The 20,207-nt window shown below is 44.0% G+C and overlaps 2 protein-coding genes across 5 annotated transcripts in view; both read left to right on the forward strand.

Moving 5' to 3' along the window:
- Positions 1–1,195: 1,195 nt before the first annotated feature.
- LOC120919530 (olfactory receptor 154-like) lies at positions 1,196–2,082 on the forward strand. Its single transcript, XM_040331730.1, has one exon. The coding sequence runs from the start codon at positions 1,211–1,213 to the stop codon at positions 2,066–2,068; it is 858 nt and encodes a 285-aa protein (XP_040187664.1). The 5' UTR covers positions 1,196–1,210; the 3' UTR covers positions 2,069–2,082.
- Positions 2,083–8,309: 6,227 nt separating this feature from the next.
- Positions 8,310–20,207, forward strand: part of STXBP4 (syntaxin binding protein 4) — a 111,294-nt gene continuing 99,396 nt past the window's right edge. The window contains exons 1-3 of one of the 4 annotated variants that reach the window (XM_040330680.1): positions 8,310–8,376; positions 10,489–10,536; positions 13,769–13,901. In XM_040330680.1, the coding sequence (XP_040186614.1) occupies positions 8,366–8,376; positions 10,489–10,536; positions 13,769–13,901 (192 nt within the window). In that variant the 5' untranslated portion in view covers positions 8,310–8,365. Of the gene's footprint in view, positions 8,377–8,524; positions 8,717–10,488; positions 10,537–13,768; positions 13,902–20,207 lie in introns of those variants that run through there. The other 3 variants (XM_040330677.1, XM_040330679.1, XM_040330678.1) reach the window with 3 other exon arrangements.

Consider the following 20,207-nt stretch of genomic DNA (forward strand, 5'->3'; position numbering starts at 1 on the left):
GGGAGCAATAATTTCAAATAATGTTTAGTTGGCATTCGAAATACCATATGTGGCCCATAGTTCCAATTTCCTTACAGCCCCTCCAGCATAACTGTGATGTTTCCCTTGAACATTTGTGTACCTTGTCAGGGGTGAGATACCAACAAGCGAGACATTTATAATTTAATTCTATTATATTACAATTTACCGAAGTGGAATGCACCCTTTTCATTAATTGCTTGATCTCAAAATCAGTAACTTGGGACTCCAGCTCTTCCTACCATTTCTTGATGTATGGGGGTATGCCAGGCTTTTTTTATAATTTAATATCTTATAAATCTTAGAAATTATCCCTTTCCTTTCCTTTCCCTTACATAATTTCTCCAAGGGCCGTAGATTATCTATAGATTAAATAGGCTGGGGTAGTTTTCCAAAAATTTTTTTTAGCTGGGCGTACCACCAGTCATCAATCAGCATCAGTCCCATTTTATTTTTTAATTCCTGATACGTTAAAAGTTTATTTTGTACCATTACATCTGTCAATTGTGTATTTTCTTGAATAATCCACTTTCCAAACATTTCTACCAATCCTGGTGTGAAGTTTTTTGTATCGGTTAATGGTATTAAGCCTCGTACACACGATCAGTCCATCCGATGAGAACGGACCGATGGACCGTTTTCATCGGTTAACTGACTGATGGTCCGTCGCGCCTACACACCATCGGTTAAATAACCGATCGTGTCAGAACGCAGTGACGTAAAACACAACAACGTGCTGAAAAAAATGAAGTTCAATGCTTCCAAGCATGCGTCAACTTGATTCTGAGAATGCGTGGATTTTTAACCGATGGTTGTGCCTACTAACGATCGTTTTTTTCACATCGGTTAGGAATCCATCGGTTATATTTAAAGCAAGTTTGCTTTTTTTTAACCGATGGTTAAATAACCTATGGGGCCCACACACGATCGGTTTTGACCGATGAAAACGGTCCATCAGACCGCTGTCCTCTGTTTAACCTATTGTGTCTACGAGGCCTTAGAGGTGAATTAAAACTCCAATTTTCCTTTTTGTGTATCTTATCCCAAATTTTGAGTGCATTCCTAGTGATGCTATGTGTGTCAATACTGCAGAATTATGGATTCGATCAACATTACGTCTGGAAGGAATTATACAAAAGTCTCAGAATTTGTTCTTCTAGGATTGGGAAACTTTCACGAATTAAATCTTGTAATGTTTATAGTCTTCCTAATCATCTTTATATTCACTATCACAGGAAATCTTCTGATCATTGTATTAGTATCCATCACCCCAGCCCTTCAGATACCCATGTATTATCTCCTGAGTCATCTCTCATTTTCAGATCTCTTGATTTCAACCAACATTCTTCCAAACATGCTTGGCAGTCTTCTTCCTGGGAAGGAAATAATTACTTTCTGTGGCTGCATCACACAGTTTTATTTTTTCAGCGCTACAACTGTTACGGAATGTTTCCTCCTCTCAATCATGTCCTATGATCGGTACTTGGCCATCTGTAACCCTTTAAGGTATTCCAGTATCATGAACATGAGGTTTTGTGTCAAACTTTCGATCTGGCCATGGCTGTTGAGTTTTACTTCGAATCTTGTAGTCGTTGTGCCTGTATCCATTTTTGACTTTTGTGCTGATAATGTCATTGACCATTTCTACTGTGACCTCTTCCCTCTTCAGAAGCTCTCATGTTCGGACACCTATTTGGTTGAACTAGAAGTTTTTATCTTTTCCTTGCCAATATTTATTTTTCCATGTGGTTTTATCACGGTGACATACATTTACATCTTCCATACTATTCTCAGCATACTGTCCACAACAGGCAAACAAAAAGCATTTTCAACCTGCAGTTCTCACCTTCTTGTGGTGGGATTGTTTTACGGGACACTGATAGCTAAATACATGATACCCTCCAAAGGACACTCTTTGCTTATCAATAAGATTGCATCTTTACTTCACACTGTGTTTACTCCTTTATTTAACCCTATTATATATAGTCTTAGAAACCAAGAAATCAGGACAGCATTTCAAAAAACGTTAGAAATAATCAATTTTAATTAAGGATACATTCTTCCTACCGTCCCTTCTGTATTTCCCTTATTTTAACCACTTGATTACCGAGCCTGTTTTTCAGATTCGGTGTTTACGAGACTAAAACAGTTTTTTTTTGCTAGAAAATTACTTAAAACCCCCAAACATTATATATATATTTTTCTAACACCCTAGAGAATAAAATGGCAGTCATTGCAATACTTTTTGTCACACCGTATTTGCGCAACGGTCTTACAAGCGCACTTTTTTTTGGAAAAAAAACACTTTTTTTAATTAAAAAATAAGACAACAATACATTTTGCCCACATTTTTTATATATTGTGAAAGATAATGTTACGCCGAGTAAAATGATACCCAACATGTCACGCTTAAAAATTGCGCCCGCTCGTGGCATGGCGTCAGACTTTTACCCTTAAAAATCTCGATAGGCGACGTTTAAAAAATTCTACAGGTTGCATTTTTTGAGTGACAGAGTAGGTCTAGGGCTAGAATTATTGCTCTCGCTCTAACGATCGCGGCGATACCTCACTTGTGTGGTTTGAACACCGTTTTCATATGCGGGCTCTACTCGCGTATGCGTTCGCTTCTGTGCGCGAGCTCGTCGGGACTGGGGCGTTTTAAAAAAAAATGTTTTGTTTTCTTATTTATTTTTATTTAGTTTACACTGAAATAAAAAAAAATGATCACTTTTATTCCTATTACAAGGAATGTAAACATCCCTTGTAATAGAAAAAAGCATGACAGGTCCTCTTAAATATGAGATCTGGGGTCAAAAAGACCTCAGATCCCATATTTAGACTAAAATGCAAGAAAAAAAAATTGAAAATGTCATTTTTTCAAATGACAAAAAAAAAAATGTTGCTTTAAGAAGCTGGGCGGGACTGACGTTTTGACGTCACTTCCGCCCAGCAGAGCTATGGGGACGGGCGAAGGACATTTTTCCCTCACTCGCAACCCCAGTCAGGTGCCGAACGGACCCGATCGCCTCCGCCGCTACCGACGGCTCCGGTAAGCGGCGGAGGGCGCGGGAGAGCGGCGGGAGGGGCCCTCTCCCACCACCGATAACGGCGATCTCGCGGCGAATCCGCCGCGGAGACCGCCGTTATCGTTTACAGGACCGTTGGCACTAAAGATGGATACATCGGTTGTGGCAGCAGCTGCTGCCGTTACCGAGATATCCATCTTTAAAAACAGGACGTCATTTGACTATGGGCCAGTAACCAAGTGGTTAAATTATGGGCAATGTAACAGGAGGGGCTGGGGCACACAAAATGTTAACAGATTCCCAAACCTTCCAGTTAAACAAAAGTAACATATATAGCAGAAAAATCCTACTATGGAAGTACCCAAGACATATTGAAAGTTATGGGTCAATACCAGGCTCCATGTTTAACTAAAACATTGCTTTGGGGGAACAACATTTTGAACCCAACATGGCTGGATTTGTCTGGAAATTGAGAGTTTACCAATTTACAAACTCATATTCTATGGCGTATTTCATTTTTTTCTTCATATATTTTATTTTTTATAATTATTTTTCAAATAAATGTTTATTGCAGGGTGCCTGCGTGACCCTTTGTAGTAAGACATTATAGTCAGAGTATTGCTTTGTATACCTATCTGCTTAACAACTATGGGCCAGATCCACGAAGTGCGGCGCTTCTCTCTGTCCGGCGTAGTGTATCTCAGATACACTACGCCGCCGTAACTTACTTTTTTTTGTATCCTCAAAGATTTCCCGCCGTAAGTTACGGCGGCGTAGTGTAACTTAGACAGCGTAAGGGCGCGCAATTCAAATGTATGTGATGGGGGCGTGTTTTATGTTAATACGTCTTGACCCGACGTAAATGACGTTTTTTTTTAACGGCGCATGCGCCGTCCGTGGGGGTATCCCAGTGCACATGCTCGAAATTAAACCGGAACAAGCCAATGCTTACGACGGTGCCGTCATTCTACACAAAGCCCTATTCGCGAACGACTTACGCAAACGGCGTAACATTTTCAAAATTTGACGCGGTAACGACGGCCATGCTTAACATAGGATACGCCTCATATAGCAGGGGTAACTATATGCCGGAAAAAGCCAAACGCAAACGACGTAAAAAAATGTGCTGGCCGGACGTACGTTCGTGGATCGCCATATCTAGCTAATTTGCATACTCGACGCGGAATTCGACGGAAACGCCACCTAGCGGCCATCGCAAATATGCACCTACGATCCGACGGCGTACTAAGACGTACGCCTGTCGGATTGAGCCCAGATTCCGTCGTATCTTGTTTTGTGGATACAAAACAGAGATACGACGGGGAACTTTGAAATTACGCGGCGTATCAATATTCATATCCAAATTATACAAACATATTATTATTATTATTACATGTAGCACTACCCCCGAAGGAGCTGCTGGTTTGTTTTGGGCGGCATGTTACCTCTATTCTTTTGCCATCTGGGGTATACGATGAGAGTTGAAAAAAGAGTTCAATGTCCACACTTTAGGCTTCTTTTTCTTTGCTTTATTTACCCAACGTGGTAAAAGGATAAAAGTAGTAATTGAAGAGGTGGAAGGTTGATAGGTAATTTTCTGCTTTTAACCCTTACGTAACAAAGGCCAAATCAGCATGCTTTGGCTAACTTGACAATAACTCTATGACCATTTTGCATACCTAAATAATTTTACACATTTTGAACAACAGGCTATTATTTGGTATACAGTTAACATCAAAACCATATGTGACATAGATGAGTATTATTCGATCTTAATGTAAAATCAGCAGCTTCTATCATGAAAAACTAGGCAGTGTACATCAGCCTTGCAGTATTGAATTCCTGTGCCTACACACAGGGGCTCCGGCTTTTCTCACCAGAGAGCACAAGATTCCTGGACCAGAATAGAGCCTGGCACCTTGGCACCAGCAGTTTGGGCTTGGGTCTTTCATTGCTAAACTCCAGTACAACAGGTAGCTTGCCATAATGCATGTAATGGCACCATGATGCATAGGTGTGAGCAGGGCCGCCATCAGGGGGGTACAGGCAGTACACCTGTAAGGGGCCCGGATGGTAACCCCCTTTAAAAAAAAATATATATATATTTTTTTTATTAAAGGGCCATTTTTTTTTTTTTTAGGGGTCCGGAGATCTCCAGGGGCCGGAGAAAAATATATTTTTTTATATATTTTATTTTTATTTATATATATATATATATATATTTTCTTTTTAGTTCTTTTATATATATATATATATATATATATATATATATATAAATATATTGTTTTTGTTTTATTAAAGGGCTCAGAGGTCCCCAGGGCCCCATGTGGCAAACCCCCCCTTTTTATTTATTTTTTTATAAATGTTTATTTTTATTATTTTGTTTATATATATATATATATATATATATATATATATATATATATATATATATATATATATATATATTAAAGGGCCCAGAGGTCCCCAGGGCCCTGGATGGAAACTCCCATTTTTATTTTTTATTATAAATGTTTATTTTTATTTTTTTATATATATTTTTTTTTTATTAAAGGGCCCAGAGGTTTTTTTTTTTTTTATTAAAGGGCCCAGAGTTCCCGGATGGCAACCCCCCTTTTTTGTAATTTCTTTTTATAAAAAATAATAATAATTTGTATATATATATATATATATATATATATATATATATATATAGGGCCCATAGGTCCATATGGCCCCAGATGGCTACCCCCTTTTTTTTATATATATTTTTCTTTATTTCTTCTTTTTTTTGTAAATGGCCCCCCCCCACACTTCTCAATTCGCAACAGCCCTCCACATCTCAGCATCACCTGTGCCCAGGAATGCAGCCTCACCTGTCCCCAGCAATGCAGCCTCACCTGTGCCCAGCAATGCAGCCTCACCTGTGCCTAGCAATGCAGCCTCACTTGTGCTCAGGAATACAGCCTCACTTGTGCTCAGGAATGCTGCCTCACCTGTGCCCATATTACCATCACCTGTGCCCAGGAATGCCACCAGTTTGCCCCATCAAATGCCACCAGTTTGCCCTATCAAATGCCGCCAGTTTGCCCCATGAAATTATGCCAGTTTGCCCTATCAAATGCCGCCAGTTGTCCCATCAAACGCCACCAGTTTGCCCCATCAAAAGCTGCCAGTTTGCCCCACCACTTACCTTTCTTGGGTCAGCGCCGTCCTCCACGCTCCCTCTGAGTCCACGATGTCTTCGCCTGTCCTCTCTGCTATGATTGGACACCTGATAGGCGTCCAATCACAGCTCCTGTCGCTTCAGCCAATCAGGTGACCGGTAATCAGACCCGATGCACCTGATTGGCTGAGAGGCGGGTAAGTGTTAGGGAACAAAGCACTGTGTTAAACAATTTGGAAGCCTATTAGAGCCGACGACTCTAATCAGGCACTTCCAAAACACATGAATCTATCTACTGTTGATTGACGGGTGCAGAAGAGAGGGGGCGGTGCTTCTGCAGCCACTATGGATGCACTGTCACTGTCCCGACTCCTGGATCGGCTCCCACCTATGACAAGCAGCACATGTCCCGACATTGGACAAGTGTGCTGTCTGTCAAAGGAGCCATACCAGGAGGCGGGACTTTGTGATGGCAGGCACCCAGGCCATCACAAATTAAAGCGGGGGTTCATCCGAAAAAATGTTTTTAACATTAGATTGAGGCTAATTACGGGAAGCACAATCTGGTGTTTTTTTTAAAATCAATGCAGTACTTACCGTTTTAGAGATGTTCTCCGCCGCTTCCGGGTATGGGCTGCGGGACTGGGCGTTCCTATTTGATTGACAGCCTTCCGACCGTCGCATACAGCGCGTCACGGGTTGCCAAAAGAAGCTGAACGTCGGTGCGGCTCTATACGGCGCCTGCGCACCGACGTTCGGCTACTTTCGGCAACTCGTGACGCGCTGTATGTGACGGTCGGAAGGCTGTCAATCAAATAGGAACGCCCAGTCCCGCAGCCCATACCCGGAAGCGGCGGAGAAGATCGCTCTCTAAAACGGTAAGTACTGCATTAATTTAAAAAAAAACACCCGATTTTGCTTCCCGTAATTAGCCTCAATCTAATGTTAAAAATTAGTTTTTCGGGTGAACCCCCGCTTTAATGCTGACATATCGGGCGACACCGGCCTGACACACGTCAGTGTGTGACACCTGGGGTGGACTGCCCCCCCTCTGCCTCAGAACCCGCCCTGGTCACCCTAGAGACTCTGGGCTACTATGGGTCCCAGAAGCCCGCCCTAGTGACACCACTGGTGTGAACTGGCCCTAATTCTAATGTTGCGCCTATTTAGCACCAAACTCCTATACTGAGTCCAGTTCGCGCCTGTTTTACACAATATTGCACGGACCCATAGCGCTGATCTCAGGTCATATTGGTGGACTCCAGAATAAAACACTCAGCCTTCCTCCGCGCATCCTATGTACTGTAGAATCTTACGATTTTGATTGGTCAGTGACTTTCTAAAAAACGTGAATCTTCTGCTTTTTATTGGCTCATGCACCTGCCAGTCTCAGGTGGGCGTGCACCACTAATGGCCGGGTGGGCGGAGAGAAGCGGGAAAACCGATTGGTTGGAGTAGCATCTTACAGCCACGCCTCAGCAGGAGGGAACGTTATCATTTGTGGGTGCGAGGAATAGGGCGGATCTCTCTTCTGCTAAGCCACGCCCATGTCCTCCAGCTAGTTGTGCCTAAGCCCGGTGTAGCAGTAAAATTGGTATTTAAAGCGGATCTCCACCCTAAAGTGGAGTCCCGCTGATCGGAACCCTCCCCCCCTCCGGTGTCACATTTGACACCTTTCAGGGGGGAGGGGGGTGCAGACACCTGTCTAAAGACAGGTATTTGCACCCACTTCCGGCCACACGCTACGGGCGAAAGACGGGCATTCCGTCACATCCCGTCTGTCGCCCGTTGTGTGCTGGGAACACTCGGCTCCCAGCACACAGCGTGTGAGCCAATCGGCGGGCGCAGCGCGACTCGCGCATGCGCCGTAGGGAACCGGGCAGTGAAGCCGCAGCGCTTCACTTCCTGGTTCCCTCAGCGTGGATGGCGGGGGGAGCAGCAGAGTGACGAGCGATCGCTCGTGCTCTGCTGCGATCGGCGCTGGACTCCAGGACAGGTAAGTGTCCTAATATTAAAAGTCAGCAGCTGCAGTATTTGTAGCTGCTGGCTTTTAATATTTTGTTCCCATGGCACATCCGCTTTAATGAAAGAAGGTATCCTTAGCTGTTACTGAGCATGTGCAGGATTGGAGAGCAGCGTAGAAGAGCACGCTACAGGGCAGGACAGGAGTCATGGAATGAAGCAGAGGTGGTTGTATACGTAGAGCCGTATAGGGGCGTGGAATTGAGTAGGGGGCGGAGCAGTTTAGGGACCACACCCACCAGCACACACAGGTGACCTAGGAGGGGGGCGTTTCGCATCAGGACCCTAGCCCCGCCTCTCCCAGCTCCGCTCTCGCGAGGCTTCCGCTGACAGAGCCCGGTAACTTCGGTGGGTGTAACAAGATGTCCGCTGTCCGCCTTCTGACTAGGCTTACTGCATACGGGTGTGGGTGTACCAAGATGGCCGCGACCGAACGTCACTTCGGTTGTATATACTGATGGGTCGCAGTAATTTGATAGAACACCGGACACAGGAGGCGGGTGAGGTGGCGTGATGTGATGTGATGGGGGGGGGGGGGTTATCAGTGAGTTGGGGGGTGGTTGCGTAGTAACCCCGGTGCGGGTCACATGACTGCCGTATTGTGTATGAGGAGCCCTCTCCCTCATAGGTCATCATCATCTCCTGTGGTACTACAAGAGCCAGCATGACACCTCTGCATCCCTCCATAGATCTCCTCATCCTGGGTCACCATTGGTCACTGGGCACCGTGCCATAGAGGATGCTGGGAGTGTCTTCCCCCTCCCCCCCCTCATTGGGCCGCATTCCCAGCTGTGCGACTTTGCACCAAAGTCACATGACAATTCACACGTCTTGTTTTGCGATGCGTACCAATTCATATCGGTGCGGCTTAAAGGGGAGCTCCACCCAAAAGTGTTACTTCCGCTTTAAGCACCCCCTCAGGGCCGTCTTTAAGGCAGGGCAAAAGGGGCAGCTGCCCTGGGCCCTGTCATTGTTGTGGGGCCCAAAGCAGCTGCCTCATACTTACCAACTATCCCAGTTTAAGGTCCCTTGTCCCTTGAAGTCTTAGTCATTTGCTGTGTCCTGATATCTCAGTGTGAAGTGCTGCTACTAATGCTGCCCAGCTCTGCCCTATTGTTGTGTACAGATGACTCGCCTGCAGACCCTGTGTTTACATGTAAATAACCGTCATTCATATGTAAATAGCGGTGTAATTCATATGTAAATAGAGGCGTCATTCATATGGAAATAGAGGCGTCATTCATATGGAAATAGAGGCGTCATTCATATGGAAATAGAGGCGTCATTTATATGTAAATAGAGGCGTCATTCATATGTAAATATATGTGTCATTCATATGTAAATAGAGGAGTCATTTATATGTAAATAGAGGAGTCATTCATATGTAAATAGAGGCGTCATTCATATGTAAATAGAGGCGTCATTCATATGTAAATAGAGGCGTCATTTATATGTAAATAGAGGAGTCATTCATATGTAAATAGAGGCGTCATTCATATGTAAATAGAGGCGTCATTCATATGTAAATAGAGGCGTCATTCATATGTAAATAGAGGCGTCATTTATATGTAAATAGAGGCATCATTCATATGTAAATAGAGGCGTCATTTATATGTAAATAGAGGAGTCATTCATATGTAACTAGAAACGTCATTCATATGTAAATAGAGGCATCATTCATATGTAAATAGAGGCGTCATTCATATGGAAATAGAGGAGTCATTCATGTGTAAATATATGTGTCATTCATATGTAAATAGAGGCGTCATTCATATGTAACTAGAAACGTCATTCATATGTAAATAGAGGCATCATTCATATGTAAATAGAGGCGTCATTCATATGGAAATAGAGGCGTCATTCATATGTAAATAGAGGAGTCATTCATGTGTAAATATATGTGTCATTCATATGTAAATAGAGGCGTCATTCATATGTAACTAGAAACGTCATTCATATGTAAATAGAGGCATCATTCATATGTAAATAGAGGCGTCATTCATATGGAAATAGAGGCGTCATTCATATGTAAATAGAGGCGTCATTCATATGTAAATAGATGAGTCATTCATATGTAAATAGAGGCGTCATTCATATGACTAAAACAGGACAGAGCTGAGCATGTAGTACACGTCTAACTGATTTTTATTCCTAAGAATTTGTAAAGATTCTTGTGGCTGGCTTGGGCAACATTTGGCAAATGTCTTTGTGCTTTCTTTTCTTTTCTTTTCTTTCATCATTGAAGCATCCTAACGTCATCTTATTTTGTTTTGTCAGGTGTGTCCTGCTGAGTGACGTCATCATGGCCGACACCATTCAGATAAGGTATTGTTCACTCCGGAGAGGTTTTCCTTTCCCAGTTCACATCCTATATGGCTGTTTATACCATTCAACATTCTACTCTTTTATGTACATACATTCAGTACCTAAATAAACTGGGAAGTAGTAAGATTATTTTAATACCATTTTGTTTTTTGTTTTGTTTTTTGTACAAACTGTAACATTCGTTTTATTTATTTTTTACTAAAATAAAACATAGAATTATTGACAATAAACAATTCTGCTATGAAATTTCTTCATCAATACTTGAATATTGCATACAATTAAAGTGGAGTTCCACCCATAAATATAACATTACATCAGTAGTTTTAAAAAAAATGTCATTAGTCCTTTAAGAATTTTTTTTTTTTTTTTTAGATGCCTTCAAAGTGTTGTTGCTAGGCACAATAATTAATCTTCCCTCTTCCTGCACCTAGGTGCTTAAGCTTCCTAACCTACACCGCACAGACTCCTGGGAATGTAGTGGGTGTAACTTTCCAGGAGTCTGTGCACTCCAAAGTCTCGAAGAATCATGTGACTTGGACAGTACAGGTGCTGAAACCTGATCTGAAACCTATTACACTGCTTGTGCAGCACTGAGCATGTGCGAGATCTGCAAGGCTGAAATCCAGGAAGTCATACAGTCTGGCTTCATGATGCCCACACTTAAGATGGCCCCAGTTAATTTCTATTTTATAAAGTGTCTAAATGCTGTAACAACCTAACAAAACGGACCTTAGTTTACAGACTAACTTTACTAGAATACATTAAGCTTGTGTATTACAGGGGTATTTATATTTAAAAAATGAAATTGTGGCCGGAACTCCGCTTTAAAGTGACATTAAGGCCCCTTTCACACGGGGCGGATCAGTAATGATCCGCCCCGTGAACCTCCATTTGCTCAGCGGGAATCGCTCCGTTGATCCCCGCTGAGCCGGCGGATGACAGGGCGGTCCCCGGACACTGTGCAGGGACCGCCCTGTCTTTTCTCCGCTCTCCCCTATGGGGGGATCGGATGAACACGGACTGTCTGTCCGTGTTCACCCGATCCGATCCGCCAGACGGATGGAAAAGCAGGTTTTTCCTCTGTCACGCTTTGGCAGATCGGATGTCAGCGGGCATGTCACCGCTGACATCCGCGGCTCCATAGAGGAGCACGGAGCGCCCGTTCAGGTCCGCCTAAACTGGCAGGCGGACCTGAACGGTCCAGTGTGAAAGAGCCCTAAAGGTTCGTCTTTTTTTTTTTTTTTAAATAACAAACATGTCATACTTGCCTCCACTGTGCAGCTCGTTTTGGCCCCGAATGCCGTTTTCTGGGGTCACCCGGCAGCTCTCTCTGCTCCTCTTCGCATCAGATAACCCCCTCTGGGAAGCGCTCTCCCGAAGGGGGTTACCTTGCGTGCACGCTCCCGAGTCCTGCATTCGCGTCCATAGCTGCCGAATGCAGGACTTGGCCCCGCCCCCGGCTCCTGCATCATTGGATTTGATCGACCGCAGCAGTAGCCAATGGCTGCGCTGCTATAAATCTATCCAATGAAGACCTGAGAACCCTCGGGCAAAGATCCAGCGCATTCTCGACGCAGGACCTTCCCAGGGTTCAGGTGAGTGAAATGGGGGGGGGGGGTCGGTTATAGTCAGATGTTTTTTCACCCTATGGGGGCACCCGAGTCGCTGCTCTGCATGTCCATTAACATACAGAGCTGCAGCTCGTCTCTCTCAAATTAGAGACAGAACACCGTCACCCCCTATTCATGTGTCCGGCCCCTTTCAGGATGCCTGGCGCGTAAATTACAGCAGCGTTTTTATTTTTTTAAGCACCTGATTAGAGCCAGAGGCTCGAATAGGCTTCAAAATAGGGTGGGCTTGTGGCACAGAACATTGCGCCAGGAGCCCACCCAGGTGTTACAACTGCGAATGAATATTCGCGATTGACACACTGATCCTCAATCTGGCCCATTAGAAGCAGGCCTGAGACCTCTTCCCTGCAGCAACTGCTCACTGACACAGGGAAGCCAGCGCTGCAGGGTCATGTGATTGGACCAGAGTGGATTCAAAAAAGGTAAGTACACAGATCTTTGTCATACATACAGGGTAAGCAGGTTAGGTAGGGGGGAGGGAGAGTGAACATTTTAAGAATAGTTAGCCTTTTCTTCCTCCTTTAAAGAATATATATATATTTTTTTTGCGCTTTCTGGGCCAGATTCACAGAGGAAATACGCCGGAGTATCTACTGATACTCTGGCGTATTTTCAAATTTGCCACGTGGTATCTTTATTCGTAATTCACAAAAAAGAACGGCTTTTGGCTAAGATCCGACAGGCGTACGGCTTCGTACGCCTTCGGATCCTAGGTGTAATTTTCCGGCGGCCGCTTTTCCGGGGTGGAGTATGGTAGTTTTCCAGCGTCGGGTATGCAAATTAGCTGATTGCGGCGATCCACGAAGATACGCGCGTTCGTCGCAATCTCTTACGTCGTCGCTAGTCGGTTTTTCCCGTCGCAAACTTAGGCCTGCTTTTTCATGGCTTATCTTTAGAACAGACATGTTAAAGTATGGCCGTCGTTCCCGCGTCGAATTTCAATTTTTTTTTTTGTGCGTAAGACGTCCGGGAATACGTAACGCACGTCGGGGCGCCGTAATTTCGCGCAAAGCACGTCGGGAAATTTCCTAACGGAGCATGAGCAGAACGTTCGGCGCGGGAACGTGCCTAATTTAAATGGTACACGCCCCATTTGAATTAGGCGGGCTTGCGCCGGACGGCTTTACGTTACACCGCCATAAGTTTACACGCAAGTGCTTGGTGAATCAGGCACTTGCGCTGAAAACTTGCGCCGGTGTAACGTAAAGGGGATACCTTACGCCGCCGCAGATAACTGTGAATCTGGCCCTCTATGTCCCCACTGAGGGATTTGACTCCTCTATATTTCCTGGTGACCTTTGCCATCAAAAGAAGGAAAATTTAAAATGTTTTCAACAGAACAAGAGGGAGGAGAAATCTTTCAATGGGACACCTGTTCCTGTCACTTTGGGAAGACTTCCTGTTGTGTCACTAGGAGAGGAACTGAAGGGATATTTCCCTGACAAGGCATAGATGGTAGAAAAATAAACTGTCAATGTTTTTAATCCTTTTTAACTCTTCCCAAAACATAAAAAAGAGTTGTTGCCGTACATTCTTTTAACAAATGTCACTTCTTTGCGGCCATTTGTGTAATGTGACCTCCTGTGGTTTCTTGTTTCCAGCGAGGAGTCAGTCCAGATGATCACTATTCCTAAAGAAACCAGCCTAGGCCTCAGCCTGACTGGAGGGAACAGCAGAACTGAGGGGCCATTAATCCACATTAAGGACATAATCCCTGGTGGAGACTGTCACAAGGTAAGAAGCTTATCCTTTTTACTTCCACATAGGTGAAATATACTGTATATGTGCGTTCTGTTTTAATTCTGTTTAGCTAGTCTTGTGATTTTTTTATTTTATTTATTTATTTATTTTTATTTATTTTTTATCGTGTCTGTGACTTAATGGCGGACACTTTTGACACCATTTTGGGACCATTGTCATTTTTACAGCAATCGGTGCTATAAAAATGCACTGATCACTGTAAAAATGACACGGGCGCTGAATGGGGTTAACCCTGTAAGGGGCGCTAAAGGGGTTAAGTGTGACCTAGGGAGTGCTTCTAACTGTTAGGGGGCGTAGCTTACCGTGACACGTCACTGATCTCTGTTCCCGATGACAGGGAACAGACGATCAGTGACAGTATCACTAGGCAGAACGGAGAGATGCATGTTTACACTTGCCTCTCCCCGTTCTGCAGCTCTGTGACCCGATCGCGGGACACCGGCGGACATCGAGTCCGCGGGTCACACAGTCACAGAGCTCGCGACAGGGTCGCGCACGCGACCACACGGCCGGCAAGTTAAAGGAGACGTATTTATACGCCCATTTGCCCAGCCATGCCATTCTGTCGACGTAAAAGTGTGTGCGGCGGTCGGCAAGCGGTTAATTAAAAGTTCTACAACAGGCCTCTATAGAGAAATCACTGATTCTACACAATAAAGGGTCCTGCTACAGGCAACAAACATTTCTACTCAGGCTGTGGCTACTTTAGAAGAAACAACTGTAGACCTCTGATTCCTCCTGGAGTCAGGGCGCCCACTAACACACAGCTCCTTTCTCTATCTGCAACGTATAGAGCGCCCTGACTCTCCTGTAGTCCAAGGGAGGGGGCGAGCACGACACTCCACACCAGGGAGAAAGCCTTGCATTACTGTGTGGAGTTACAGACAGAAGAACAGGAAGTGAGAATTTCTCAGAAGAAATAAGGACATTTAAAAGCAAAATGGAAGGATTAGGTAAGTGAAGGAGGACTGCACTAAGGTAAAGGAAGCTATTTAGGGAAAAAAATATATTGTACCTTTACAACCCCTTTAATTCAGTTTTCGCTTCCTGACAATTGGAAAGGCTGCACAGCAGTTTTGTTTCTCACCACTAGAGGTCACCATTAGCCCATTATTATTCGGAACCCATGTAGAATTATACAGCGTGAGAATCAGTTTGCAGATTAATTGATTCATAATCAATAATGTGAATAGTACAGCACTGACATTTTAAAATAGAAAATGTTCTATTGGGTAGAAAATAAACAAGGCTCCTTTTCCTCATTGTTCCATGATGCGTACAGCCATTTGTATCATTCCCTTATGCCCCAAGACAAGCTGGGTTTAGAACTGTCAGTATAGAAGAATCCACTTTAAGTTAACTCTGTTAAATCCAGCCAAAAAAGTTTTGGCTAGGCTTACACTTTAAAGGATGTATCCTCTAGATGGGAGTGTAACATGAAGTAGGTTATACTTCTCCTCCATACTCCCAATTTATAAATAGACATCTTTATCAATGCTGACCCATCAGCGGTTCTGCTCTCTGTGTGCTCTGGAAGGAGGAGACGTTTGTGTTTTTCAGTATGGGGTCCAGCAGCTGAAAGGTGAATGTCAGACCTGAGAAGGCCTTTCCCTTCTGATCCTGAACGCCAGAATTGTCCTCTAGTCAAGTAAAGCCAAACGAGAAAAATACAGATCTTTTGGTAGTGAGCCTCCACACTTATAACAATGCACATTCGTGGTAGTGGAGTGTGGATTGAGTGACCTCAAAGCAGGGCTCGAAAAGACCCAGGCGCCAGGTCGCAATTGCGACTACAATTGGCGACCTGTGGTGGCACAGCTGGGCTAACCTCTCTCCGTGCGCAATCCCCCACCTCCCCCCGCGATCGCGTCGGGCCGTGCCAGCCGGTAATTGAGGCTGCGGCTTTGCGGCCTTCTGCAGGCCTATGCTTCTTTCTAGAATCTGGCACCCTCTTGTGGTGGCCGTTGGTATTACAAGACAACCAGCAATGCTAATGGAGCTTCCCTGCCTGTTTTCATCGCCCAACAATCTCCTTCTCTTGGAGCCCCCAAACATTATATATATTTTTTATCCTAACACTTTCTGTCACACCGTATTTGCGCAGCGGTCTTACAAGTGCACTTTTTTGGGAACAAATACACTTTTTTTTTATTAAAATATAAGACCGAAGTAAAATTAGCCCGATTTTTTTTTATATTGTGAAAGAAAATGTTGCGCCGAGTAAATTGATACCCAACATGTCACGCTTCAAAATTGCGCCCGCTCATGGAACGGCGACAAACTTTTACCCTTTAAAATCTCTATAGGCGACGTTAAAAAAATTCTACAGGTTGCATGTTTTGAGTTACAGAGGAGGTCTAGGGCTAGAATTATTGCTCTCGCTCTACCAATCACGGCGATACCTCACGTGTGGTTTGGACACCGTTTACATATGCGGGCGCTACTCACGTATGTGTTCGCTTCTGCGTGCGAGCTCAGCTGGACGGGGCGCGTTCCTGGCTCCTAACCTTTTTAGCTGGCTCCTAGATTCCAAGGAAATTTGTCAAGCCCTGCCTCAAAGGATTTGGCGCCTCATCCCTTGTATTGGTAAAATAAATGTAAGGGAATTAGAGTTCGGGATTATGACGGTGCTCAAATACATTTGGAATACAATTTTACTTAAATGCAGATTTTGTTACATAGAAAATGTGACAATACAATCATGGGTGCTTAAAAAGAAACAGAGTAGATATATAATCATTAATACTGGCCAAGGTATCCGTATGTCTGTGATGGTTACTGGTGTATAGCAGGTCCCTACATGTTTCGCCACTCAATGGCTTCTTCAGGGATTTATGTGATGGCCAGTATTTAGCAGTGGCTCTAACAATGAATACAAAAACAGCATTTCAATAAACAGCACAACAGATTTAAATCAAAATTACATAATAATTATAAACATAAATTACACATCATAACCAGATCGTGGGACATGTTCATAGCTAATCCCACCCCCCGTAAATCCCACCCAATTTACCAATAAAGGGGGGTAATTACAAATGCACGCCACACTTTTCAGATATTTATTTGTAAATAAAATTGAAAAACATTTATCATTTTCCTCCAGCTTTACAATTATGTGCCACTTTTTGTGTTGGTCTATTGTCATGGATATGCAGTAATGTCTGGCAGCTTACCTTCCTCTCCATGTGTTTACCTTAGAGGCCTGACACTCTCAACTGGCTGCTTTTATCATCTCTCCTCCCTGTATGACTCCACTCCAGGCCATATCAGGAACTCTATATTAACCAGTGCACTGCAGGTCTGCCTTGCTGATCAACGTTGTTTGTTAAGCATTGTGTTTCTGCTTGCCGTGTGCTACGTTCATCTCTGTGTACCGATCTTTGCTTGTCCCCGACTATTCCTGTTTGCTTGTAACTCTGACTTTTGGCCTGTCCTTTGTTTATCCTTGTCTGCTTGTCGCCCTGACCTTGGCTTACCCCTCACTATCTCTTGTATCCTGAATGGCTGCTTGCCCTCTCTCCTCTATGCCCTACAGAGCATGAGCTGAGGGACTCTGGGGGCCACGACCTGGATTCAGTTGCAGCTAAGGCCATCCTCGCCATTAGAGGCTCTGGTGAATACCTGCTGAATCTTAGACTCCGCGCCCTGGGGAATCTTGGGCTCAAGCTTCCTGTGGGATCCCTGTCTGTGCCCCGGTGGACCTGCCTTCCTTATCCACTCTGTGTTCCATCCGCAGCAGTCTGCCATAGGGTTCACTACCTTGTGGTGCACTCCTGACTCCAACGGGGTTCATCTGTCACCTAGCCACAGGTGACCTGACATCTATCACATAAAATACATTTACATTTTTGGTTGTAACATGACAAAATGTGGAAAATTTCAAGGGGTATGAATACTTTTTCAAGGCACTGTAAATCTTATCAAGGGCAGAAGCTGAAATGGTAGGCATTTAGACCGATTTTTGTTCTTTTAGGCCCAGATTCATTAAAGAGATACGACGGCGTATCTCCTGATACGCCGTCGTATCTCTGTTTTACGGTCTTCCTAACTATGCGACTGATTCATAGAATCAGTTACGCATAGTTAGCCCTAAGATCCGACAGGTGTAATTGTTTTACACTGTCGGATCTTAGGATGCAATACCGCGGCTGCCGCTGGGGGAAGTTTGCTTCGTAAACCAGCGTTGGGTATGCAAATTAGGAGTTACGGCGATCCACAATGGTTTTTCGCGTTCGCTACGTCGCTGCTAGTCTAGTTTCCCGTCGCAAAGTTAGTCGTCGTTTTAGGTGCCCTAACTTTACATAGCACACGTATGTGCTGTATAAAGTATGGCCGTCGTTCCTGCGTTGAAATTTAAAATTTTTTCCTTCTTGCGTAAGACGTCCGGGAATACAAAAGTACGCTACGCACGTCTCCGTTCGAAAAAATTCTGTCACTTCGCGCAAAGCACGGCGGGAATTTCAAAACGGAGCATGCGCAGTAGGTCCGGCGCGGGAGCGCGCCTAATTTAAATGGCACACGCCCCTTTGAATTACGCGGGCTTACGCCGGAGGCCGCCGGCGTAGGTTTTCATTGCAAGTGCTTTGTGAATCAGGCACTTGCAATGAAAACTTGCGGCGGTGTAACGTATCTACGATACGTTACGCCGCCGCACTTCTACATGAATCTGGCCCATTATGTTTAGAGGTGTTGAAGTCTGCTCTCTGAACATAGAAGAGGACCTGACTCTCCTCCCGGTGTCAGATTAGTTTATATAATATCGTCACCCTTCCGCCTTCCTGCAGATTCATTACCAGGTGTAACGTTACAAAGGCAAATGCAGAAATATATTTCCGAAGCATATACGCACGTCTTCTCACGTTTTCGCAGCTCCGGGCCGCGCTAACAAGCTCCAGTTTTTACCAACTTAATCAGGTCAATGACTCTGGGTGACATAACCGGTGGTTATCATGATGAACTATATTCCAAAAGTATACATGCTGCTTTAACCTAGATTCCCACTTCTTCCAGATTGCAGCTATATGTTAACCGAGTGCAGAGGATTAAAGAAATACAATATAACTTTGGCTACTCGGTCAACGGAGATTTTCCTCATAGTCACAGTACTATCGGTGGATTACTTGTTTCTCAATAACAAGATTGACCTACTGAGTATTGTTGTTTAAATGTGAAACTGATAGTTCCGATTTAGGTTAATGCCCATGAAGGGATCGGGTGGTACCATGGGTACCAGGCAGCACTTTTAGGGGGGCAGCATACTGATGCCCACCAGCCCGTTCCCCCAGCTCCGCTACCCAAATAAAATTGATGTCCTTTTTTCCCCACAAATAGAGCTTTCTTTTGGTGAAATTTGATCACCTCTGCGGTTTTTATTTTTTGTGCTATAAATATATATATTTGTTAACTTTTTGCTATAATAAATATCCCCAAAATTTAGAAAAATAAACTATTTTCTTCAGTTTAGGCCAATATGTATTCTTTTACATATTTTTGGTACAAAAAAACCCCACAATTAGCGTACATTGATTAGTTTGCGCAAAAGACATTGTGGCTGCCGGCAATTCACAGATCCCTTTATACTCCTGGATACTTGTATAGAGCCATGGCAGGTCCTTTTATACGCCTATTTGCATGTACAGAGCCATGACAGGCCCTCTTTATACATCTATAGAGCCATGACAGGCCCTCGTTATACTCCTTTATACATGTATAGAGCCATGACAGGTCCTCTTTATACTCCTATATACATTTATAGAGCCATGGCAGGTCCTCTTTATATTCCTTTACATGTAAAGAGTCTCGACAGGTCCTCTATATACATGTATAGAGCCATGACAGGTTCTCTTTATACATCTATAGAGCCATGACAGGCCCTTGTTATACTCCTTTATACATATATAGATCCATGTCAAGTACTCTTTATAGTCCTATATACATTTATAGAGCCATGACAGGTCCTCTTGATATTCCTTTACATGTAAAGAGTAATGACAGTCCCTGTTAAAAAAAAAAAAAGAGTAATGACAGGTCCTCTATATACATGTATAGAGCCAGGACAGGTCCTCTTTATACTCCTATACATGTATCGAGCAATGACAGGTCCTCTTTATACTCCTTTATACATGTATAGAGCCATGACGGGTCCCCTTTAGTTATCATGATATAAAATAATGAATGTGGGGGCCTTTTGGTTGGTGTGATTTTTTTTCTGGGGGGGGGGCAGAATTTCATTCTTGGTCTTAGGCAGCACAATGTCTTGGGCCGGCACTGAGAGAA

The sequence above is a fragment of the Rana temporaria genome, chromosome 12, assembly GCF_905171775.1.
Source record: "Rana temporaria chromosome 12, aRanTem1.1, whole genome shotgun sequence".
NCBI lineage: Eukaryota > Metazoa > Chordata > Amphibia > Anura > Ranidae > Rana > Rana temporaria.

What these genes read in the sequence shown, in the direction of transcription:
- LOC120919530 (XM_040331730.1), top strand. Translation starts at nt 1,211, where the DNA reads ATGTTTATAGTCTTCCTAATCATCTTTATATTCACTATCACAGGAAAT.